The 26,303-nt window shown below is 44.8% G+C and overlaps 1 protein-coding gene across 2 annotated transcripts in view; it reads right to left on the bottom strand.

Moving 5' to 3' along the window:
• Nucleotides 1–26,303, bottom strand: part of LOC119168273 (leucine-rich PPR motif-containing protein, mitochondrial) — a 57,899-nt gene that overhangs the window by 19,063 nt on the left and 12,533 nt on the right. The window contains exons 6-21 of one of the 2 annotated variants that reach the window (XM_075867187.1): nt 26,139–26,177; nt 24,626–24,818; nt 23,006–23,182; nt 19,455–19,560; nt 18,490–18,527; nt 16,494–16,682; nt 14,210–14,297; nt 12,978–13,072; nt 11,812–11,869; nt 10,911–10,993; nt 10,242–10,319; nt 9,636–9,698; nt 7,278–7,325; nt 7,050–7,112; nt 3,799–4,057; nt 1,382–1,693 (exon numbers count right to left, since the gene is read on the bottom strand). In XM_075867187.1, coding sequence (XP_075723302.1) covers nt 1,382–1,693; nt 3,799–4,057; nt 7,050–7,112; nt 7,278–7,325; nt 9,636–9,698; nt 10,242–10,319; nt 10,911–10,993; nt 11,812–11,869; nt 12,978–13,072; nt 14,210–14,297; nt 16,494–16,682; nt 18,490–18,527; nt 19,455–19,560; nt 23,006–23,182; nt 24,626–24,818; nt 26,139–26,177 — 1,889 coding nt within the window. The remainder of the gene's footprint in view (nt 1–1,381; nt 1,694–3,798; nt 4,058–7,049; nt 7,113–7,277; nt 7,326–9,635; nt 9,699–10,241; nt 10,320–10,910; nt 10,994–11,811; nt 11,870–12,977; nt 13,073–14,209; nt 14,298–16,493; nt 16,683–18,489; nt 18,528–19,454; nt 19,561–23,005; nt 23,183–24,625; nt 24,819–26,138; nt 26,178–26,303) is intronic. The other variant, XM_075867188.1, reaches the window with a different exon arrangement.

Here is a 26,303-nt window from a genome sequence, read left to right as displayed (position 1 = left end):
TGAACCCTTTTGGTCAGAAAAGCTACTCAAGTTGATAACAATGTGCTTACGCAAGCACTTCCCTGGTGTTTTACCAGCAGTCAAAGGACCTCAGAGGGAACACCAGCACTAAAATTTTTAAAAAATTGACGAACAGTTACAGTATATCAGCCAGTCAGTCGATGTCAATCTGGCGTGTCAGTAACACATATACAGTCTACTAACTTTCATGGCAATGGGTTTAAACTAGGCTTGTGCAAATATTCGAATGCTTTGAATATTTGCACGAATATCACAGTTCTCGAATTCACATCCATTCTAATTTAAATTACTGAAAATTTCGAAGTATTTGAAATGAGCGAATAGATGCATATTAATCCACGTGTAACTTCCGTAAAGGTGGCTTCAGTGAAGTAAAGGAGTGTTAAGCCGTAAAAACACTTTAACATTAATCTGCATGCAACTTCTTGTAAAGGTGCTTTCACTGCAGTGAATATATGCTAAACCGTGAAAACATCTATTTAATTGAAGTCTGCATTGCTGCGAAGCCCTACCTACGATTAAATGAACATAATTGATTGATATGTGGGGTTTAACGTCCCAAAACCACCATATGATTATGGGAGACGCCGTAGTGGAGGGCCCCGGAAATTTTGACCTACTAGAGTTCTTTAACGTGCACCCAAATCTGCACACGGGCCTACAACATTTCTGCCTCCATCGAAAATGCAGCCGCCGCAGCCAGGATTCGAACCCGCGACCTGATTAAATGAACATATCGCCCTCACTCTGATTTATCATTTTTGACGCTTGAAAGTTTGCCAACTGGTTATATGCTCTAAGTATAGTAAATATTAAAACGCAATATATTTTACATGTTATCATTTGCATTTTAGCAAAAGTCAAATCCTGCTACTATTCAAAGTTGTTTCCATTTCCTTTGAACAAAAAAAAACGGCATTTGCGCAGATCTTGTTTCAATTAAAAAATATATCCTGTGCAGGTTAGCTACATCATGACAAGTAAACCCATTTTCCTTTATATATAAGACCTGTTACTTATACTATTCGAATCCGATTCAAAATTATTCGACCAAAATTGCTATTCGCCTCGAATTCGCTTCGAGCCTAATATTCCCTATTCGCACAAGCCTAGTTTAGACCATCGATTTTTGTTGTGCCGCACATTCCTTATTATTGTGGTATGCTGATATAGTATGCAGCTTTCACAGTTTAGGAAAAATCTACTCAAAGGGCACCGAAAAATACTCCATATTTCAAAAACTGCATACTATACACAAATCCAGCACAATTCATAAAAACTGATCGAGTAATAAAAAAGAGCTTTAGAGTGCCTTGTCTCCGATAAAGAGCAGTTCAAACGAAGCCCGCGATGCACTTGCCTTTCTGCAGCTCCTCCGAGCGTCCCTGGTTGATGAGCTGCCGCGACAGTTCCCCTTTGAGGGGCGTCAGCCTGTACTGGCGGGCACACTCCTCAAAAGCCTTCAGGGCCCCCGGCACGTCCTCCTTCACCAGGTGCGCCCGCACCAGTGGCGCCAGCAGGGTGGATGACGGACTCACCCAGCATCGCTCCAGCAGCAGCTTCAGGGCACGCTCCACTGGACCGCCCTGGTCCGCCAGGGCCGTCAGCAGGCGTGCGGCTATGCGGTCAAGACCGGGCTGCTGTCCCTGGCGGTCACCATCGTTACTGCGTCCTAGATAACGAGGCAATTTTGTCATGATGGGGGAAACCTGTCGAGGCATGCCCTAGAGCACACTTTTTCATTTTTTTTGCACTACCAGCAACTAGTCTATACTCCATCATAAAAAAAAAAAAAAAAAACGGCAGCTCCCCACACAGAACCATACCACGCCTCTCCTCCACCTGTGAGACAGCCTTGCAGGCTGGTTTCTGTTCAAGCTGAAAGTACTTTTTCTTGACTGATGTAAATCCTCATGCATAGCATGATAACACAAGTATGGATGAGCAGTGATGTCATCGTTCCTAACAAAATTGATCAGGACATTATAATTTCTGACCTAGGCTAGACTCAAACCTCGATATAATGAATTCGGACAAAACGAATTGTTATTTATAACGATGCAAGTGACCAATAGCTTTGCCATAGGTAGTGTTATAAAATCGTTCATAACAGGTTTTCGAATGCAACAAAGTATTTTTGTTGTAGATCTGACTTTGTTATAATGAGGTTCGAGTGTATATATGAGACGCCCGAGCAGTTCTCGACGTTACGAAAAGAAGGGTGTGCTATTACACAATACATTTATGCAAATGAACATGCGGGATGTAAAGCTATGGCTGCGAGCAGAGTAGACATTTTTTTCTCAGGCTGTAACTTAGTATAGTACATTTACTCACGTACGACTAGCCCCAAATGGCGTCAGCTGGTGGGGGATAGTGACGACTTCTGTTAACCTTTTGAGACGCTTTGTACAAATTAGTCTTGTAGTGAGTGTATACGTATCCAGAAGGAGCACAAACACTAGCGTGGGTCCGGTCTTAGCGAGCCGCAGGGCACGCGTTAACTGTCGCCATGGCGAGAACACGGTACTGCTCAAGGTCACAACACTTTATTGCCTGCGACAACACAAAAAACGCAGCACAGAGCTCGTTACAAAGGTGTGGCGGGAAAGCAAATGGGCTTATTCAAGCCACGAGCGAGAAGTACTACACAGGGTGCCGCGAGTGAGTCTCCGTGGTAAAAGTGATTCACGGAGACACCGGGACAAAGGCCCAGTTGCTCGAGCGAGGGCAAAGGCGCTTGCGTTGGCTTGCGTTGGGGGAGACTTGCGTTGGGGGAGACGTTGGGGCAAAGGCGCTTGCGTTGGGGGAGACATAGGCTAAGCGTTCGCTGCGGGCACAAGGCGCTGTTGGCGAAGTCCGAACGAGCCCCAAACAATGGGAGCCGACGGACGGAAAAGAGAATGCGCGCTTACCCCCATGTCGTCCCCGGAGAAATCTCTCTCCTTCCTGACGCACGCACGCGAAACGTCCCGAGAGACCTCGTGAGCAGCGCTACAGTCAACATCCACTACCGGGTGAGAGGGGTTAAACGTCATATCTCACTGCCGCAGCGCGGCAGACAGCGAAGGAGGGGAGTCATGTCGAGACATGAGAACGGCAGAAATAGGCGGCAAAGCCCGCGCAAAGGCAGCGGGCTGGCCTCAATTCCCACAGTCTACAGAACCTGCCCTTGCTTGTTGTGTCGACTAATGGGCAAGAAAGAGCAACACATGTTGAAGTTCACATGAATTAAACCTCCTGCGAAATAAATGAATCTCTTTTTAACTTTGTTTCGCAGTGTAGTTTTTCAATGTAATCACTTTCCTAAGGGCACTACCGTGTTCGGCAAGTCATTCGGCGCGCTGCTTCTCGGCGGTCATGTCAAGTATAATTTCGTTGCTTGAAACAACGAAACAGTGCCAAATATGTAATTTTTTACGTATAGGAGTTTTACACACTAAAAACCATCGTATAGTAATGAGGCACGCTACAGAGGAACGTTTCAGAAATTTCTACCACCTGGGGCTCGTTGAAGTGCACCTAAATCTAAGGACATGGGGCTCCAGTATCTTTGCCTTCGTTGAAAATGTGGCCGTTGCGGCCGGGATTTGATCCTGCAACATTCGTGTCGGCAGTTGAGCCCCATAACCACCAGACCACCGTGGCGGGTCAGCACAATTGACAAAGAATTAAAAAAAAAGAACATTTAAGTGCAATGTCTTTCCCAACCACGATAAAATCAGCCAAATGACGATGTTTTTTTTTATATCCTTAATAACCTCAAATAACCACAACCACCTTGGTCATTCTCCAGCAGGCGCAGGGCCTCGTCAGTGTGTCCTCGGCTGGACTCGAGGGCGGCGAGGCCAAGCAGCTTGTAGTTGTCCAGTCGGAACGACGGGTCCACCTCCCACACCTTCTCCAGGTGGTCCCGCGCCCGCTCCAGATCGCCAATGGACACAAACAGATCGAGCAGCTGGGCGTGCATGGCACCCGTGAAGGTGCAGTTGTCCTGACGCAGCTGCTCAGCCACCGACAGGGCCCGCTCTACGTGCTACACAAAAGAAAGGATGACCGACTTGCGGTGTTCTATAGGCACGTGGGTCAGTTACAACCAGAGAGGAAGAAACGTTTAGGAGGTGCAACTCCGCTCCTTGAGGCAACCAGATAATGTCACACTGCCGGAGAGCCACTCCATGGTGGCGGCATTTTTCAGCGTAAAGGGGACTTGCCGCCTTTTCAGTTTCTGAGAAAAACGCCCACGCACAATGCTCGGGTTCGGCTACAGCGGGGACGCGGAGTGTGCTTGGCCGTGCCCGTTTCTTGCTCCGTGGCCGCGTTCAGCCAGTACCATTTCCTTTTATTTTTTTCGTGGTAGAGGCTTTGCGTTGCAAGGTGCCGCCAACTGAACTGTCTCTGTCGGAGCATGTTATTTTTTGTATTTGTGAAGTTATTTAGACGCCTGTGAACGTCCGTTTCAATGGGAGTTTCACCTCCTAAATATTTCTTCCTCCGTGGTTGCAAGGAAGTAGCACCAAGCCACTATAATGCATAGGCATTGTTAGTGTTGGAAAAAGATAGAAGATGACGACAATCTGTTCTGGCCTTTGATTGAGGTGCTGCCTCAGCAACCCACGCACGGGATGATATTTACTATTGCAAATAATCCTTTTTTTTCTAAGCAACAGGAAGCTTGTTTTTTACCAGTTAAACCATCGGAAAATAAAGACAAGGAAGGCATAGCAGAAATCATTTGTAGATTTTAGTAGTAGTGTAATGAATATACTGGATTTGCTCAAACGCTATGCGACCAAGATTGTAATGTGGGGGGAAGGGGGGAGGGCGAACTTTCATTGCGCCTAGAAAAAAAATTAAAAGAAAGATAAAAGATTTGTGCGCATCGTTGCACTTTTTAAGGCAACTTGAATTTCGGTATTTGATTGTAATGTGAGGGTCGACTTCAGGTACCAAGAATCTGGAAAAGAAGTATGCGTTACATTCGAGTAAATACACCAACATGAATGGAAACATTATACAGTAAATCTTATTAATTCGAACAAGCTTAATTCAAACGTCCAGTCAATTCGAACTCACGATGAGGTTTCGTGAAAGCTATGTGTATTCCTATGGGCGAAAACTCTTGGTAATTCGAACGCGCAAGCACATGCGACGGTTAATTCGAACATACCGCGTTCTGATTATGCTCTCAGCACCCCGCCCAATTCCGTGGCGGCAGCTGCGACACCTCAACGCTACGCATGAAGGAAATGAAAAGGAAAAAAAAAAAAAAGGCTGTGGTGGAATGTTTGCTCTCTCTCAAATGCCGATCTGCGACGCGCCCGTGTCGCGCTTCTCCCTTTTCTGTCCCTGCCATGTAAAGACCCTTCTCCTTCCTATGCCGCACGCGAAGAGAGAAAAAAAAAAGAAGCCTGTTGCTGGGTTGAATGAATGTGTGGTTGAAGGAAAGGAAAAAGGCACTATTTTCTGCAGCCCTTGTCCCTTGCGGGAGCACAGCTCTGCGCCTTGAGAAGGGGGGGGGGGGGGTCTCTCACGCGCCGGTGCCATGCTTCCCCCTTTCTTGTCCCTGGCATGTAACCCTTCTTTTTTCAACAACGTGTACGAGAAGAGCAAAAAAAAAAAAAAAAAAACTGCCGTGGAGTGCTGGTTTTTTTCTCGAATGCTGATCCGCTTCTCTCCGCATAGAGACGCTCCTGCTTTTTCGTCACGTGCTGGCCAAGCTGCGGCTGCGTAGCGGAGAGGCTCCGCCACCCAGTTGCCGTCGTCTTTAGAAAGTGTCGGCGCTGGACATTTCCGCGCGCAACTTCTCTTGCCAGGAGAATGCTAAAGCCAAAGTAGAAATGCTTTGCAAGCTGTGTGCGAAATTGATTGACTTGCTGCAGGCCAAACGTGTCCAGACGCGCGTCACCGATTACTTCAATCAATAACGGGTGTCCTCAGATTTGTGAACAAATGTAAGTCTTCTGAAACGTCCCCCCCCGTGTGTTAGCTCAATGCCCATGCACCACTGCACGGAGAGCCCTCTGTTCGTTTAGATTTCATTAATTCGAACTTCTTTTAATTCGAACAAATTTTCGGGCACCTTCGAGTTCGAATCATCGAGATTCGACTGTAGTAACAGTATCCGGGCTTTCCCGTCTCAAAACCATGATCGATTAGGAGAGACAACGAAGTGGCGGGCTCCGGTAATTTTTAACCATCTGGTGTTCTTGAACGTGCCTCGACGTAACACAGCACACATGCCTCCAGCGTTTCGCCTCCATCGAAATGCGACTGCAACAGTCAGGATCATGACCAGAAGTGTAAGTGGAAATGTTATATTAATTACTACGCTATGCCTCCGTTAGCTTCGTTGTGTGTTGACTTACGTTGTGGCTAACAAAATTAAACAGGACTCTGATACATTCCCTCTAATGTACGTGCATTGGCGTGAGCAATTACTACGGCTGAGTGTGCCGTGGCTGTGAAATGGAAGGGAACAGGCTTGATACGCCCGAGCATGTTGAGTAATGGCACACTTTCACTTTATTTCAGTTTTCAAACCGTTCAGCTTACTCTTAACAGGAAAGAAGTCTGGACAGAGAAAACCGAAGACCAAGGCTATAACATCCCAACAGGGGGGCCTATCGTCGAAACGTAGCATGAGGTTCCCGTTATGCGCTCGCAAAAGATCTCGTGACAGTCGCATGACTGCTTCGCTCCGTGGCTGTGCTGGTAACACGAAAGCAGCCATTTTGAATATTTCAGCACCTGATGCTATTGCAGCTAGCCGTGCTGATGTGTGTGAAATCGCCAGAACTGTTACTATGGACTGACAACACGCTGGTGTCAATGTCAGTAGCTGCTTCGTGCAAAAATTTACTTAAAGACGTCAGTGTATTTACTGAGCTTCAGATTAGAGCACAGTTCTGTATGTAGACATGTCTACATACAGAAGATTTGTATGGCCAACATAATTCAGCTTTGAAAATTTGTTTTTATACTCGACAGCAACCCTTCTCCCCTGTCGAGTTGGCGAATGAACTTACCCTGAAGCGGCAGTGGAGCAGAAGGAGACGTCGAAGGGCACCCCTGGTGTTCATGCCTTTGCTCTGTGACAAGGAGAGAGAGACGGCAAGAGTTGCAGTTTTAATCCTCCTGTACGAGCGTGCCACTGGCACGGGTCCGCAACCACAGGACATCAAAAAGTGGTGAATTTCACTGGCGATGCTATCATGCATGCAAGGAAAATTCAGAAACTTCACTTGACAACACACCTGCAACTCCAACAGATGGGCCTCCAACTCCTCAATGCCCATGTCATTCTGGAAGAAAACGAGAGAGTGCAGGTAAGTGACTGGAGGAAGGTGGTCGAAAGGTACAACAGAGACTGCTGAATAAGTATGCGACCGTTGACCATGCTGAAGATTTGGCATCTGTAGTTCCTTGCTTCATATCAGTAATAATATTGCAACTGTACAGATTTAGTACAGCAAAGTGCTACACTCAACACAAAACTGTAGGCCTGTGCAAATATTAAAACGAATGCTACAGTATTCGAATTCAATTCGAATTTATGACATTGAAAATTTTAAAGTATTTGGAACAAAAGAATAGAAATATACAAGTCCACATGCGACCCCCTTAGAAGGTGGTTTCACTGCAGTGAAGGGTTACCAAGCCATCAAAAAGCTTTTATCGAAATGTAAATTATTCCTTTTGTAAAGACTGCTTCACTGCAGTGAAGAAGTGCTAATTTGTGAAAACACCTATTCAGAAAAACATCTGCACTGATGCGAAGCCCTGCTTTAAAGGAACACGTAAAAGGAACAATGACTTAGTTTAGATTGGCAAACTGCCCTCTGAGAACTCTAATACCATATGTTTCACTATTATAAGTACGCTATTAGCGGTGGAAATCACGGCCGCAGTTAATTTTTAAACTTCGCGACAAAATCTCCGTTCGTGACGTAATAAATTTCAAAATGTATTTGTGGCATTTTCCAGGCATTGGTGCGATGAAATCTTCTGAAACTTCGTAAGCCAAAATCTATGGCATCTACAGATTACAATGTTCTTCACCTCTACCGATTGAAAGCTACGTAGGACCCAGTAGATACCTTCGAAATGATTTAAGTCACAGTGTTCGGGGCGGGAATCTCAAGGTGGTGTCGCCACCCGTGTTATCTTCTCGTGCGTTTTCTCGTTTACTAAGCATTGTGTTGACGGTAAAAGCGCTGTTTTCGGGATTGTGAAATTGCACTTTACTAATATGCAAACTATCGTTTCGCTCTTTAGCGTCCCTTCAAAGCTAAATGAACACAATACCCTCACACAGATTCATCACTTTATAATTTCAGAAGCTTGTTATACAAGCTTATACGCTCTAAGTATAGTAAATTTTGAACCATAACATATTTTACAGGTTATCATTTGCATTCTACCAAAAGTCAAATCCTGCAACTATTCGAAACTGTTTCCGCGTCCTTTGAATAAAAAAGAATGGCATTTGCACTGGCCTTGTTGCAATGTTTAAAAAATACTGTGCCGGTTGGTTAGGTCCCATGACAAATATGCTATTTTTTCTTTATAATATGCGATGCGTACTATTAGAAATTGCTACAAATTATTTGACCAAAATCCCTTCGACACTAATGTTCACTATTTGCAAAAGCCTACAAAAGTATAATCAAAGAACTAAGTGTATATTAAAAACTTAGGCTTGCTGTTAAAACAAAGTAACAAAAAAAATGAGCACATGTTGACAACATGCAGTAGAAAGAACTGCATCCCCAGAGCATTGTGGCAGTGTGCTTCTCTCTCACCTGTGTTGTGTATCTGTCCTGGTTTTTTTATGACTATGCAATCGAAGATCGTTACGAAAACAAAAACCTATCAATAACGGAAATGCGTCATAAACAGCATTCAGGCATGCTCACACTATGGCGATGGAGAACTGACATCACAAGTGCCCCATTAACTTTGCTGAATCACACATGCTTCGAAGAATCTGCGGTCGAAGCTTGCATGCAGGCGGTCTCGCTTTACAAACAAGTGCATTGCAATTGTTGGCAATGAGTGTCTGAAGTCGGATGAAATTTAAGGCTGCCCCGACGAATGAAGCACGGCAGTTGATCACCTCCGCGGCTAACGAAATAGTCCAAGGAGAACTTTTTGCTGGGCTAGCTGGCGCATGTTTTACAGAGGGAACAAGATGCAAACGAGATGTACACAAGGAGAGACATGGACGTGTTTGTCTCGTTTGCGCCTTGTTCCTTCCGTAGATGCAGGCTCACCCCTGAGCTCGGCAATGTTCTTTGAATGCAGGGTCACCGGTAGTCTGACTCGTGACAACAGCCTGCAAGAGCACGGCATCGGTGCAGGTTTTTACACGCCAAAACTGTGATATATTCAAGAGAGACGCCACAGTGGAGGGCTCTGGAAATTTTGACCATCTGGTACTCTTTTGATGTGCACTGACATCACACAGCTTTTGAAAATGAAATGTGACAAACTTCTGAAGTTGTATCTAACTACAGGCACGCAATTCAATTCAGTAATCAGATACTTGCCCAACCTGAGTTAGGCCAAAACACTGGTACACTATGACAGGGAATCGTGTCGCCCGATGTTACCTGTGAAGGTAGCCTAGAGTCGCTGAACTCGTCCAGTTTCTCTGCCGATATCTGGTCCAGCATCTGGGGGGGGGGGGGGGGGGGTTTAGAGAAAGAGCACGATCAGCAGAGACAAGCAAGTTGCAGCTCGCACCGTCTTCTACTGATCTTTCAGCGAGAGACACCGCCGACACTCAGCGTGCATCTCGCACTAACTAATAGAGGATTATGAAATCGCTGTTTGGGGAGACTGCTGCTGAAAGATCGAGACGTTCGTCAATAAGGGACGAGGTGCAGATTGGCAAGTTTGCAGGCAGTGTGCCCGTTCATAAGACGCAGCGAGAGGGCTACTCTGAAACTTCCGGCAGCCTTATCTTATACATTCTACAGATGAGCCAGCTGCTCAAGCATTAGAGGTTTGTAACCTTGCTAGCTGCATTCAATGGCAGCGGCACTGCGCCGTGTCGCCTGTAGGCAGACAGAAATTAGGTAGCTTCTTCCTTTTCCTCATGAACCACTAACAACAACAAATATTGAGCTAGCGAAAAAAGGTCTTCACAGCTAAATCTACAGCAAAAAGAAGTCAGAAAGCAGCACAATCCACTCAGACTACAACAGGCTACTTACATCGAGGATGGAACCGCCCAGAGATTTTCCGTGGCGTGTCCTCAGCGTGTCTGCTGCGGAGCGAGAGATGTGCACCTTCTGCGAATGTAAATAACAGGAAGTAGCACAGAGCTTTCGACTGTCTTCTTGCGCCTGGAGCTACAGAGAGAACTGGCAAGCAGTTAGTTACTAATTGTTGGACAAGTCGGTATCATTTCAAGTGGGCCTGGAACCAACTAAACAGAGACGAAAGATGGCATCTACATTCGTACCGTGATGCATGTGTCGGCACATGTGACTGTGCACCTCTCAGGCTAGTGCACTCAAACCTCGTTATAACAAATTTGCGTCTTATACAAAAGTAAGTTTTTATATAAAAAAAATTCAATATAAAGGTTAATTCCTAACACTATATTGCAAAGCTATTTTTAATTTACTTTGTTATAACCAATACTTCATTATACATCCTGGTTCATTATATCAAGTCTTGAGCGTAGAGGTGCCATCGGCACCCTTACAGCCATTACGCAGTTGCTATAAGTAGATCATAACCTGCTCTAAAGTAAACGAAGCTCGCTCTTCAATTGTGTTGCTGATGTTTCGACATACGCTCCTCCTGCCAGCTATCTCAGGTAGCCTCTTAAAAAGCTTCACGTATGCATGCATAGAAAAAGAAAAAGAACGACTCACATTCGCCAGAAGCTCCGGGACCAGATTACTCAGGTCAGCGGGCGGCTCCACCAGACACTCGGTCAAGAACTTTCCAGCCCAGTCTGCGCATACAGGGAATACAAGCCTGTCAAATCTTCAAAAACACGTAAATCTATATAATTATACTTTCTAGATACAGGTGGCTCGAGATCTGTTCTGTGCGGTGCCGCAATGATCCCTGCCGTTCACGAAAAAACTGTCATGCTCTTTCAATGAAGTCAATTAATGTTCATCATATTATCCTAACAGTTAATTGGTCCTTACTTTAGGTAATTATGCTCCGATTTGATAGATATGTGGGGTTTAACGTCCCAAAACCACCATATGATTATGAGAGACGCCGTAGTGGAGGGCTCCGAAAATTTCGACCACCTGGGGTTCTTTAACGTGCACCCAAATCTGAGCACACGGGCCTACAACATTTCCGCCTCGATCGGAAACGCAGCCGCCACAGCCGGGATTCGATCTCGCGACCTTCGGGTCAGCAGCCAAGTACCTTAGCCACTAGACCACCGTAGCGGGGCTAATTATGCTCCAAAGTACCACCAAAATATTTAAAACATTGAACCAAGACAATCAATTTTACACCACTTTTATGTTAAAAAAAAAATATTTTCTAACTATTTGGAAAATCCAGAAGGTCTCAGCTGGAAGTGATTGGAAGAGAAGCATATCTTTCGGGACTCGTGCCGATAAAGAGATGAAATCTGTGCTGCCACAGAGAAATTCGAGTTATGGCACTAAATTTAAAAATGAAATTCAAACCTTCCTTTTCTCTTCAAATAATGAACCCACTATTGCAGTGGAGTTCTGACAGAATAACTCATCAGTATAAATAGTTTAGGCACTTAATTTCAGTGCCTACCTAACGGAGCCATACCTGTGCGACTTGTTCCGGTGGCAGTAGACTCCGGGCCTTGTAGTATCGAGGACAACAGCTGTGAGCAGTTTTGAAAAGGTCAGAGTCATGCCGATTGTCGACCACACGAGAAACACTGAACAGAACACTCAAACCTCGGTATAACGAACCCGGATATAACGAAATATCTGTTATAAAGAAGTAAATGCAAAATAGTCTTGCAATAGTTATAGTGCTAGGAACTATACTTTTACAATGAATTTTTCGTATAACTAACTTTTTTCGTCTAAGATATAACTTTGTTATAATGAGGTTTGAGTGTACTTGGGAATCAAGGGGTGAACCTCTCATAGAACATGCAGCAAATCCTTTTTATAGTGAAGTTGAGGAATGAAAAAAAGGTAGCACTATTCTGATTGATTGATATGTGGGGTTTAATGTCCCAAAACCACTATATGATTATGAGAGACGCCGTAGTGGAGGGCTCCGGAAACTTAGACCACCTGGGGTTCTTTAACGTGCACCCAAATCTGAGTACACGGGCCTACAACATTTCCGCCTCCATCGGAAATGCAGCCGCTGCAGCCGGGATTCGAACCCGCGCCCTGCGGTTCAGTAGCCGAGTACCTTAGCCACTAGACCACCGCGGCGGGGCGATAGCACTATTCTAAACATGAGTTCATTGTGACCACTACCTGCCTTTGTGGTGACAGAAAATTGCAGCTGAGCATCAGCCACAGGCTACGTATGCAATGTACAATAGTGGATCCACGCCTAGAACGATGTGTCCACCGAACAGCAGCAGTCATTCTTATGCAGAAGACGAGAGCAGGATTGAGCGATGAAGTGTGTGAGCCAATCACATTGCATGCATAACCACCATCATTACAGAAATGTTCACCCTCCTTAGAAGCAAAATACATGAATTCATTTATACAAAAGTCTGAAATAGCGCTGAAAAGCTACTGCCAGACAATACCCAAATTAAGATTTCTTCGCCAAGCCTCCCCTTTGAATTCGTGAGGTTAAGGTGCGATATGTTGCGATATCGTGACAACAGGCCAAAAAAGTAGGTTAAATGTCAGGGTGTTCCTTTGTGGAGAGGAGATTCAATAGACCCCACAAAGTGACCAGACACGAGATGTGACAAACTTCTTGAAAACGAGAGGTTTTCGTGCTATCCTTACCTTGACTGCGGGCACAGCTTTGCGAGCTTCCCGGTAGCAGTTGGTCAGAGATGGCACCAGCACCGATGCCACCAGGTTCACGGGATACTGCTCCGCTGCCGTCACACAAACGAGGCTCAGTTACATACGTCAGGTCATTTCAGAGAGCCATTGCGATTCGCTGATACACTACTCCGCTACTTGCACTTGTTTCCTAGTGTCTGTGTTTTGGCAGCCAATGGTAACTAAACACTAAAAGCAGTTGCGCGCTTAGGGGTGCCTTTTCGTGCCACAACAATAATAACCACGTATATTTTCTGTGCTATTTCTATCCCTCATTATCTGTTAGCTTCGCCCCGGTGTGGTAACACTTTAGCCAATCGTTTCACAGACACTGCCATGCCTGTGCAGTTGCCACACTTGAGAAGTAATGTGTGAACTGGTGTGCAGTCACGGCTATGTATGTGTAGAGCACGTGAGGAGTCGGTTTTCGCTCCGCAGGGCGTAACCTCGAAGCAGTTTCGGGCTCTGAAGTGCTGTAACAGATGCATGTGTGGCCTAGCTCTCAGGCTGACCACATCAGTGCCCGAAACTGACTCGAGCTTTTGCCCCGCAGAGCGAAAACTGGCTCCCCGCGTGCTCTACACAGACGTGGTCGCGGCTGTACACCTAAACGCACCTCATCGTATGCGGGTGAAGATTCGAGCCCTTCAAACATAAACCTGTCCGTTGCTCGAGTAGTCTTCACGTGATCTTTAAAGTGGGTATGGCAAGAGGCATTCACTGCGCTTGTGTACACAAGCTGTTTAGGTCCAAGCAGGGCTCAAGCGATGATTTTAAGTTTTTCATTCTTCAGGCCGCTAGCATTTCACAACCTGAAGATTTCTTTCGCAGGAACACTTATCTTTGATTACCAACCGCCCGCGAAATGTCTAGAAGATCGGCAATGTTGGGGAGTTGGTTAACGCACATTTTGGTTAATGTACAATGTAAATGCTGGAAAAAAAAAAAAAACACAGGGAAAGCAAGGAGCAATGTATACAGAGCTTGTGTGTATCCCTCTTTGCTTTCGTTATACTGCGCCACTTCTCTTTTTTTTTTTTTTCTGCACTTACACGCTTGTGCTCTAAAATCTTTGATATTTAAAAGGAATTGTTCTACCAAAAGTCCGCATAAGCTTCTGCCCCGGTAATAAGAGCTGCACCACAATGGGCTGCCCCCCGCATTCATTATTACTGGTACTGGTAACTTACCGACAGCAAGGGCCTTATCCAAGTTGTGCGTCTGGAGGTGGTACAGGACCAGTGGATTCACGATGGAAGACACACTTAGTCCCAGGCCCTGGAAGTACAGTGATGGAAGTGACATTTCACTTCTTAGAGCATACTTTGGAGCAGGAAAAGTACTTCTCTGGAACAGCCGTAAGTGTTTACGGAGCAGAAAAAATACTAGTTTGGAGCAGCTAGTGGTGTTTTAGGAGCAGATACTCAATTTGCCATACAATAATTGGGAGTTCTCAGCATTGTCAAAGCATCTCGTAAATATAAATAGTTATTATAAAATATATTTGACAGAGAACAATCAACATAAATTTCATGAATGAACAATAGAGGGTTGTCAAAAACGTTCTGTGAAATGAGCCATAATTTAAAATACTATAGTATTTGTAGCAGAAATCAAATCAAACCAGAAAAGCTGAGCGCCTCATTTTAATAGTAACCACAGTCCCATACAACTGTTGCCAAATAAGCAGTAGACAATTGGTATGAGATAAAAGCAATCCTGCTCATTTTCACATTTCAGAAATCACAGTGGCCAGCATGTTTAGCTGAAAAAAAAAAAAAAACAGCCAAATGAGCTATATGCTTAATATGCCAGTTCTTGTTGCCTCAATGAGATCCGAGCCGATAATACTTAACACTAGTATGATAACACTGGTATGATAGTACACAGTCTTTTCAGTTTATTTAGGACTTTCGAGTCAGCCAAACAGTAAAAGTCACTCATTCTCATTCTCTCAGTGTCGTTTTCGAGCAGGTTTAGAGGGAATACCAACAAAAATTACTGTTTGGGCAACATGAAGCAGCATTTCTCTTTTGGAGCAGTTTGGCGCAATTGGAGCAGCTCTTCCATCACTGGAAGTTGTACAGACAAATATGTGATGTATCGAAGCACGAAACACTTTTTGCTCTGGTAAAAAAAAAAGTGCGAAGGAAGGCGTGTAATCGCCATTTCTCGTAAGCAAGGTCGTAAAGCAAGGCACCAACAAACTATGACCTCCGAAGAACGCCGTGGTAACCACCCTACTGTACCCTCTTCGCGTGACAGCAATTCACTGCGTCGTGTTCATGCAGACAAGCCAATGTCGGTGTATACCAATGGCAATGGCAATGCTGGCTACAAGAATAGCGATGCTTGAGTGGCTATTGCACGGCTTCCAAAACATGGGTGTCGAGAAAACTCGCCGATCTCTAAGGTTGCAACATTTTCACTGAAACAAGGGCGTGCATTCACAGTTGGGTTGCGCACTCTGCGTGTCAGTAGGGCCATTGCAACCTCAATCTCACTTCAACATTTCCGTTATAGCCAAGCAAGTATGGAACTTGGACTTGACGTGCACGAGAACCAAGTTTTACACGGCACAAGAACTTTAGATGAAAATCGATATCGCTTGCAACAAGAAAAAATGAATGAAGACAAGACAAGCGCAGTCCACTGTCATGCCAACTCGCCAAGCTACGATACATTAGAGAGCTGCAACGCATTGGCACTTCAGCCAGCGTGGGAATGGTGGACGGTCTATTGATTTGTATAAGCTTCGTTCTTTCGGCTACGTTTGGCTCCATGTGGCCTGGAGGCACTTTGTAGCAAGACAATGTTAAGCAATGCAGCCGTTCCACTTTGCCACTTTAACCTTTTTAGGCTCACCAATTCAAACCGGCTCACTAAGTTCCCCACTAATCATTTCAAGCCGTAAGCACGAAGACTGGGCAAATTCATGTACACTCAAACCTCATCAAAACGAAGTTGAATCTTACACAAAAATAAGTTTGTTAAATCCAAAAATTCATTATAGAGGTATATTCTGAACACTATATTTATTGCAAAACTACTTTGCACGCTTCATTATAAACCGACATTTCGTTATATTTGGCTCTGCTAAATTGAAGTTTGAGTGAACTGGCTATCATTCCCACTGTGGCTGAATGGTCGCAGCGCCACAGTTCACTCTAGTGAGTACTCAAACCTGATTTCAACAAAGCTTCATCTTACACAAAAATAAGTTCATCGTATCCGAAAGTTTGTTACAAAGGTATATTCCTAACACTACACATATTACAACTGTTCTTTGTATACTTTGTTAGAAATGATATTTCGTTATATCCGGGTTTATTATATCCAGGTTTGAGTTTACTGTGCGCCACACAATTTGTACTATGCGCTACACAACTTAAACCTATAGCACCAAACTATTCGCACATGCATACACTGACTTATTGCTAAAAGAAGTTTGGCGCAAGACAGCAAAAGAGCAACCTTCAGTTTCTCCACCACGGCGGCAGTGTCCTCGGTGTTGACAGCAGGGAAGACGTATTCGGCCAGCAGATCAAAGTTGACGTCCACTCCGAGCTCCAGCATGGACTTGAGGACATTATAGACGCCCTGCTCATTGTTCCCTTGAGCCAGAACCAACGGGTAGAAGTAGTGTGTCCGCAGCGGCATCCCCTGTGCAGAAAAGTGGGAAATGGATGGGTCAAACTCGTATCAAGCATTTAAATTTATATACTTACCAGATCACGATGGTCTATTGAAAGACCGGGAGGGTAAATTTTAACTACAGTGCAGTGACACATTTGTTAAAAGAACAAATGCCACTTATACATATCAAGAATTAGCAAAGGGTAGATTAATTACGTTTTACTAAAATTTAATCACATTCAGGATAACTAGGCAATGTGCCACATTGGCTAACGGGCTGCTGAACTGGCCAAGGTATATAACTTACCGCATTTACTCTTATAATGAACGCACTCGCATAATAAACGCACCCCCAACTTCAGTCTTCAAAACTTAGATTTTTTTCCCCCCTGCGTAATAAACGCATTTCCTACATTCATCCGCTGTAGTCCCACTAACCGACACCCGGCGCCTCCTCACCCGTTGGATCTCTTCCGTTTTTTATTACTTTGCCGACCTCCTTCAACCACCTCAGCTCGCTCCCTTTCCCCATTTGCCCATTGTTATTGTCTATTGTTATCCTACTTTCTATTTTCTTCACTCGAACTGTCCCTTCATTCCCCGTTTCCCCGCGAGTGTATCAATTGAGGTGTCCTCACATAAGAGACAGTTATCGTGCACTCCACACCCCTTTTTCTAAAGAATATCCCCCCCTTCCATAAAAAGAAAAGCCCAAACATGTGCACCACGTGATTTTCGAGTGACGATGGCATGATTTGCTGTCGTGAAGGGTCATTCGTCGCTATAACATCGCAGGTTTCTGGAAAACCAGAAAAAATTGTTTGTTGCCCAGAGAAGACGTGACAATTACCGCAACATGGTAGGGCCTTCGATTCTCGCTTCACTCGTTATCTACGCGTAGAGGCACTTCTCATGTAGAAGCGAGGCGACGGCCGTATTTTGTCGATAATCCTGTTATCGACGATTTGTAATGATGCTTCGAGGGTAGCTTGCTACAATGTTGATTACTTGCTACCATGACTTCGCCGTGTTTGCTAAAATGTTAACGGCAATGGCACGGTCGTCGTAGCGCACGCTTTTGGGCGCCTCTCGAGATCACAGAAGATTTTGCGATTAAACGATTGTGAGAAATGATAGTCGCAAAATGCTTTTATTGCGTGCGCGGGCGGCCCAGGGACAGCTAGCAGAAGATTTTTCACTGGTATAGCGCACCACGACAGGACACACACAAAGGAGAGATGCACACACACACAGCACTACTTTGTGTGTGTCCTGTCGTGGTGCGCTATACCAGTGAAAATGATGAATCTCAACCAACTAGCCCGGCAACGTGCCTTAGCAAGGCAGCAGAAGATAGCGCCACCAGCCACGAAGGCTAAGCGACCTAACTTTTTTTTGCGTTCCCGCATTTCTTGCTTTTCCAGAAAAAGTTTTCATGAAATTTACCTCGCATAATAAACGCACCCCCCAACTTTGTTCCAATTTTTCGAGAAAAAATGTGCGTTCATAACGCGAGTAAATACGGTAAGATGTAAGAGCACAAATGGTATGAAAACCATATGGATATGGCCTGAAGAATCAAAACAAACTAAAGGAACAGCTTTATACACTTGAACGCACGTGAAGCCATCACTGACCCATGACACAAGCATCTACAGTTCTTTGACAGAAATGACACTGAGTTGAGTGTTTACTCTCCCCTTAAAATACAAATGCCACCTCATTCTCATTACTAATTCCTAAATTTAATAAGAATGCAGTTAGGGTGGCAATACATATGAACTAATTGCAGAGGGAAACATACAATTGAAGAAAAACTAAACACGCTGCTCACCTGCTGGTGCATCTCTCGAAGCAGCGGCAGGGCCAGTTCTGCAATTCAGAAAAAAAAATGCAGTTTTAACAGCGCGCCGACAATAAAAACATGAAGGCCCGCTGATGGTTGGATGATGTTAACATTATTCAGAAACGGTTCATTTATCTAAAACATGCCAGGAATGTTACAAGCACTTGCTGCGTGAATTGGGACCTCGCGTGAAATTTATACCAACTCAGTGGAGCTGGACTGCAAGTCTAGAAAGCGCTTCACCATCTTTCTTTTTCTTTTTTTTACAATTTTCCGACATCTACGTGTCTCTTATCAAACAACCCTCTAAACAACTAACACTCTTCTGACTAAGATCGGATTACGGTTCCCGTCAAGACGACAACCTGCCCAGTAGAAAAGTCACACATTATACCTTCCTCGGTGAGCGAAAATTAAGCCGACCTCAAGAACATTTTCTAGAAAAGATTTTATGTTACTTCCGTATTTGTTGCTGTCCAAATTTACTAAGAACTCGAGACTTTTTACCGAGAAATCATTCCTTGTTACTATGAAACAAAGAGCGGTTCATTATTGAATAATGAAATGAATTGCTGAAAGTAACCAATTTGTTAACGATGTGCCCCACCTTTTAACGGCAGGGACGATGCCATTTACAAGCCCCTTGACAACAAATGCCACATTACCAGTTCATTTCTAAGATACAGCACTTGCGTGCCTCTCAAAAAAGGGTACTAATATTCTTATCTTAAGATTATCATCCACCCTTCTTACTGCATTACGATGCAGCAAGAAAGCTACGCCGTTTCCAAGTGCATGCACCACGCGCGATTGCAGTAGCTGCATCACGGCTTTCGTGTCTTCAATACTACATATTCTGACAATTTCACACATACTTCATGCACATTATGAAAACATTTTTATGCGGAAGAGAAGTATAGGTTGAGCACGGTAGAGAGAAAAAGAATGCGCACCAGTGCGGTGGTTGGAGAGGGCCACTTCGGCACAGCGCATCAGTGCACGGCTGTTAAGGCCACGAGTCTGCAGGTCCTTGCAGTAGTGAAGAATACGCTCGAGGGGCTGCACAAGGCAATGCAAATGGCCATCATGTGAAGAAGGCTGGAACTTACAAAACCCGGGAGCCCTCGGCCCAGCGTCTGCACAAGAGACCTACTACTTTTACTTATTTACTTCTTTCTATTGTATTGTCCAATGCTCCATCCCCACTATTTCTTTTCTCCAGGTCCTGTATGCCGGAAATTCAAATTTCCATGACGTGCCAAGCAGTGCGACACTTCAGTTGCTCCAGGCAACGACAACGGTCACGCATTCATGTCCAGGCAGCAATTAAAAGTGAAATGTGGCAGTGTCAAATGACTAGTGACCTTGATAAAACATCACACTGCCTAATCAGAAATGGCTGATCACCCAGAAGCTAGCCATTAAGAGAGCATCACTTATTTGAAAATGGCACATACAAATATGTATGTGATTGATGCCATGCTTTTCGCATACGTTGCCACCACCGAAATCTGCGAGTTATACAGTCAAATCTCGATAATTCGAACACGAAGGGGCCCGGAAATTCGCTCAAATTAAAAGAAGTTCGAATTAATAAAGCTAAATGAACAAAGGGCTCGCCATGCAGTGGCGCATGTGCATTGAGCTAACACACTAGAGGGAAGTTTCAGAAGACTTACATTTATTCACAAATGACAGGACATCCGTCATTAATTGAAGTAATCGGTGATGCGCATCTGCACACGTTTGCCTTGCAGCGAGTCAATCAATTTCGCATGCAGCTTGCAAAGCATTTCTACTTTGTCTTCAGCATTCTCCTGGCAACAGAAGTTGCGTGCGGCAATGTCCAGCGCCGACACTCTTAAAGACGAAGACAACGACTGCGTCTCCGCTACCATCCTCTTCGCCATAGCCGCGGTGTGGCCAGCACGTGACGACAAAGGAGGAGCGTCTCCACTCGGAGAGAAGCAGCTCAGCATTTGAGAGATAACCAACACTCCACGACAGCATTATTTTTTTTTTTCTCTCTTCGCCCGCGTCGTTTAAAGGAGAAGGGTCTACATAGCAGGGACTGGAAAAAGAGAAGCGTGGCACCGGCACGTGAGAAAGAGCCAACACTCCGCGACAGTTTTCTTTTTTTTTTTCCCTCTCTCTCTCTCTCTTCGTGCACGGCGTTGAAAGGAGAAGGGTCTCTACTTGGCAGGGACGAAAAAGGGAGAAGCGTGGCACAGGCGCGTCGCAGATCGGCATTTGAGAGAGAGAGCAAACATTCCCCCCGCAGCCTTTTCTTTCATTTCCATTTCCTTCGCGCAATGTTGAGGTGTCCGAAGTTCCGCCGCGGGTTCGGGCCTGCTGCTGAGAGCATTTTCGGAGTGCGGTATGTTGGAATTAACCGTCGCAAGAGCTCGCACAATTGAATTACAGGGTGTTTTCGCCCATTGGAATACACATAGCTTTGACGAGACCTCGGCGTGAGTATGAATTTAGCAGAAGTTCGAGTTAAGCGGGTTTGAATTAATGAGATTCGACTGTGAAAGGTTCACAGTGCTTACGCATTGCTACAATGCTCTGTGCTACTTCTGAGCAGAGAGAACATGCACTTGGCATAGCAAAGAAGGCAATACAGGCGGTTGGCATGGCAAAGTATGCTCATATAGGCAAACTGGGTAACCAGCGTACATGCTCGACCAAGGGCAGCGCTCAAGCAAGAGCTCCTCATCCAAGCATATTAGATGAAAAGAAAAATATGCATGTGCCTCGAAGTGAAAAAGTTGTTCGACAGGGAATGTCACGGGAGGCGTTTCCTCGTGTAGATGTTCACGATAAAAAGACGGGGCATGCAAGCACGAACAAAAAAAAGCGAGTCGGGACACCCCAAACACCTGACATCCTGACAAGTTGACGTCCCTTCATCAAAGCAGCCAATTTCACCGCCTTGACAAAGAAACGTTCACTGGTTGAAACATTGGTTTTAGCCCCCACCAGCTCAGCAACTTTTGATCACTGATTATCAATAGTCTGACCAGTTATATTTTCATGCGAATCTGCTAAAAAAAAAAAACAGCATGACAGCTTAAAGTGCTGTACAGTATCTAATAAACATTGCGGCTTCCGGTGCATATACATCCCATCAAACAGGTGCAAAACTTGCCTCAAGTTATACGTTAACAAAGAATCGGGTTCGTCGGTAGTACGGACCACCAGAAAGAGCTTACCGAGATAGACATATTGGTAATTGAAACAACAGCGCCACTTTCACATGCTAACACAAAGCTGTGGCTTGTGACAAACATCATGCCGATCTAACGCGCAGTTAGCCAAAACTTCAACAATGACAAAAGAAACAAGCATATTCACGGTCCATACAAAAAGAGCAGCCCATATGAAAGATAAAATAAGCAATACTTTCGATTGATATGTGGGGTTTAACGTCCCAAAACTATCACATGATTATGAGAGACGCCGTAGTAGAGGACTCTGGAAATTTCGACCACCTGGGGTTCTTTAACGTGCACCCAAATCTGAGCACACGGGCCTACAACATTTTCGCCTCCATCGGAAATGCAGCCGCCGCAGCCGGGATTTGATCCCGCGATCTGCGGGTCAGCAGCCGAGTACCTTAGCCACTAGACCACAGCGGCGGGGCAACAAGCAATACTTTCACACACTGTTAATTAATGATAGGAAAAAGGTAGAGTAGAAGCCCACTAAGAGGCTATGCAAAGTACCCTGAAAAGATATAGGGCAGCCGGGAAGCATATGTAATTAAAACACATGGTTAAAATTATGAAAAAGTTCTGCTGCATGATGAAACACACCAATTACATACAGCTCTAGTTCTGAAGGATTTATTCATCACATTAAAGCTTCGCAAAGTCTCTGATGGAAGCCTGCTATTTCTACGACACCTTTGACAAAACTAAACCTTTTTCAACCGCTTGGATTACCCTGCAGCAGTCCACAATGCCAAGCTTATTGACCTCCTACGTACATACATTGCAGTGACAGTTCACAACATACTGCACTCAAACCTCGATATAACAAATCTGGTATAATGAAATATCGGTTATAACAAAGCAGATAGATAGATATGTGGGGTTTAACGTCCCAAAACCACTTCATGATTATGAGAGACGCCGTAGTGGAGGGCTCCGGAAATTTCGACCACCTGGGGTTCTTTAACGTGCACCCAAATCTGAGCACACGGGCCTACAACATTTGGTTATAACAAAGCAATTTAAGAATACACTTGCAATAGATAGTGTTAGAAATATACCTTTATAAAGATTTTCTGGTATAACGAACTTATTTTCATGTAAGGTGCCAACTTTGTTATGAACAAGTTTGAGTGCATAAGGAAGGAACATTGGGAAAAATGTAGGGAACTTGGGATACTGACATAGGTGTCTACAGATTCTTTGCTGGAACCGGACACCAGAAACGCTATGCACAAGTAAGTGAGGAATGTATGAGCAGTGTTCCAATCATAGAACACAGCACTCACCAGACCTCGCCGGACCATCTGGCTGACGAAAAAGTTGCCGTGAAACTCGTTGCGCGGCGAATCCATGGTGAGGAGCAGGCGGTAGGCGACCTCGTCCTGGCCCTGCGCCAGCAGCTGCAGGCATGCGTTAATGCAGTCCTGGGTGTAGCCCGCCAGGCGCCGAGTCTTCTCCAGGAGCTGCGCGAGATGCACAATCTAATCTTGAGGGACATAAAAAAAAAATATCTACAGTAGATAGTAACACGACAAAGATGTGATTGCGCAATGATCCTCCTTTCTCCCTCTTGCAGAGCATTTCACAGGCCCTGCTGCCCTTGGTAGTAGCAGCCATATAGTTTCTTAAAATTATCTAGAGTGGACTCTGCTGCTGCGATCGTTCAGCGACCGTGGGAATGATGGGTAGTACACAAATTTTGCCTAGTCTTCACAATTGCGTGTTTCGAATGCACTTGTGGCTTTGTTTATGCTTGTGTTTTCGTTTCGTTTCGAATAAAAGAATGATCCATTGTGAACTTCGTCGTCTGATTTGGATTGGTGAGCCTAAAAGGTGGCAAAGTGCAACTGCTGAACATTTCCCGATTGTCGTCTCGTCACAAGCAGTTCCAAGCCACGTGAAACAAAACGGAGCCGGAGGTACGAAAATGAGACAAATCCATGTACTATCTATCGTTCCCATGCTCACTGAAGCGCCGTGCGTTGCAGCTTCCACAGACACTTTCACCAGAGTTCCTTCTAGTGTATTCACAGGAAACTTTATGATAGCAGCAATCCTGTCACTGGGTTGCCTCAGCTTGTGAGCTAGCTTTTAAGGGTCTTGGAATCTCCGCTGGCAAAATAGCTCAGCTTCGTGGGCGACTCCACAAACTTTCTACTTGCGCTTAGCCTCTGCTTTGTGAGCTCGCAACACCGCATCTTGGGTCCAACGATGTGATTACGAGTGGCTAGCGAAATGTATGTGCAGTAAGGAAAACGTGCGAGTTTATATTTATGCGATCAGCTAGCGGAATTACGTCCCGTTGTAGATCTGCCACTCAATTTGAAATGCACACAGTTACACTTGATTGGTCAAAGCGATATCGTATGACCTGACGGCTGAGCAAACGGACCCACTAGAAGTTTTCTGCGGACGTTTTTCTGCGGACACTTGTATTTTACTGAGATACAAATCCTGCTACTATTTAAAGCTGATTCCACTTTCTTTTGAACCAAAAAGAATGAAATTTTCGCGTGCCTCGTTTTCATTTCAAAATAAAATAGACTCTCAGTAAAAGACGATCTGCTAAACAACACTACTGCTTAAATTAAACAACTGTTTCTGATATGATTGGTTTAGTACTTGTATTCAGCATCCCTGCTCAACTCTCAGCGAACTCCTGTTGTAAACTTATTTTCCATGTTCCCTTCGTGTTCTGTTTAACTACATATTGTGCCAGCTAATTTTCTTCATAATAATGTGATATATACTATTTCAATTTGACCTGAAATTATTCAACCAAATCACCATCCGCTTTGAATGTGCTTTAAACACGTGCATACCAAAATTTTACACATAATCAGAAGAGGATGCAGTATCATGCACTCTGCTAACAATGAAAGGAAGAAACGAAGGCACTCACGTACCTTGTCGATCATGCCGTGGTGACCTGCGCAGGCCAGAACGCGCACTACGTCCAGCAGCAGCTCGTCCGGCAGGAAGGTGTCGACCCGATCAGCCTCACGGAACGCCCTCTCCAGTCCCGCCTGGTCACCTCGCTCGGCACAGCCAACAAGCAGCGCGTGGAATGTGTCTGCGGTGGGCTCCAGCTGGGCATTCCTGAAAGGCCCCACCACCTGCCAGCTGCATCACTGATCTTCGAGAAGCAGAGACGATGCCGCCCCACGGCATCGCGGGTACTGGCCTTCTTGACAGCCGGCCCCCTTGGATCAAATTTCGCCTAGCAATTGGCCCCTTCCCCGTTTCGGACGAGCACAGCTCCTGCTTGCCAAACTGTCCGCAATCTAATGCAAGTGAGTTCTGCGAAAACCCGTGAAGTGGCGGAAGGGTTGGGGAAGGGAAAAAAAAGACGACCACCCGTTTGTAGCACAAAGCCATAAGGAAATCCGTATGGCTTCGAGCTACAAACAGGTGGTCGCCTTCTTTCCCTTTCTTTCTCCCCAATCTGTTACAGACGAGTGTAGCTCGCCTGCCTGATGGAAAAGCTTTCTGTCGTCATCAGAATTGCGAAAACACTCTCACAATGCTGACGGTAGCATTCAAACAGGAATGTTGAAAACAGCATTCTTTTTTGGGGGGAAGGTAGGTATTAGCAAGTCGTTGGACTTCCTTTGAGTAATCAGTGATAAACTTTATTAGGATAATTTTATTTGTATGCTCTATATTCTATCCCACATAAAAGCTTTCTTATTTACAAAAAAAATTTTGATATTCGCTTGTGAATAAAAAAAAATTTATGGAGCACACTTCTCAAGGTATGGAAACCGTTAAGGGGCCAACGATCAACTGGGCGTGTACCTACTTGTTGCTCAATTTTAACAAGGGGATACTGACGCTGAATTTTCTTTCACTTTCTCGAATTGTAGAACTACTCCGATAGTTGGAATCACCCTTCCGCACTTAATATAACAGTAGTTAGCCTCCTGGAACACTAAATGATCTATTGCCGCAAACTCTTTTCAACCTATTTTACTTTCCGTTTTTAGGAAGGTGTGTCAGACATCACCTCGAGGCTCGGTAGGTGTTCACGTGAGGGCATGGCATTGCAACAACTCGCGACTCACTTCAACCATCTCGATTGTCTATGCTGCGTCTCATCGTGCGACGCTAAACGGTGAGCAACAGAGTGTTCAGTTACTTCTCCGGTGATGTTTGCATTGCTAATACTGCCTGGCGAGGCATGCGTGCGGACCAGGCATCACCAAAATCTTAAATTCTGTGAACTCGTGACAACGCCCTCTCTTTAGCATTCAAGAAGTAACTTTCCAAATGCAAAATTTTTTTTTTTTGATAGAACCTGACACAGCCATCATGAAATCATGGAAAAGCCTGAATTCACAGATATCTTGAAGAACTATGCAACAGTGAAAAAGAGATGCAATGCAAGCACTCTATCCAAAAGAGTAGCAGAAAACATACCTCATCACTTCCAGAACATTCCAGGCATTCTCGGTGTCCCTGCAAGAACAGCAAAAGATTGTCAATGAGTGCTGCCCTAATGCTGAAAGCATTCAAAACAAGATGATCAGCAAAAAATAAAGCTGTGAAGTATAACACATTTATTTTCATAATTCTCGCACCCCC

The sequence above is a fragment of the Rhipicephalus microplus genome, chromosome 6 (assembly GCF_043290135.1).
Source record: "Rhipicephalus microplus isolate Deutch F79 chromosome 6, USDA_Rmic, whole genome shotgun sequence".
Lineage (NCBI taxonomy): Eukaryota > Metazoa > Arthropoda > Arachnida > Ixodida > Ixodidae > Rhipicephalus > Rhipicephalus microplus.
This window is presented reverse-complemented; position numbering and strand designations above follow the sequence as displayed.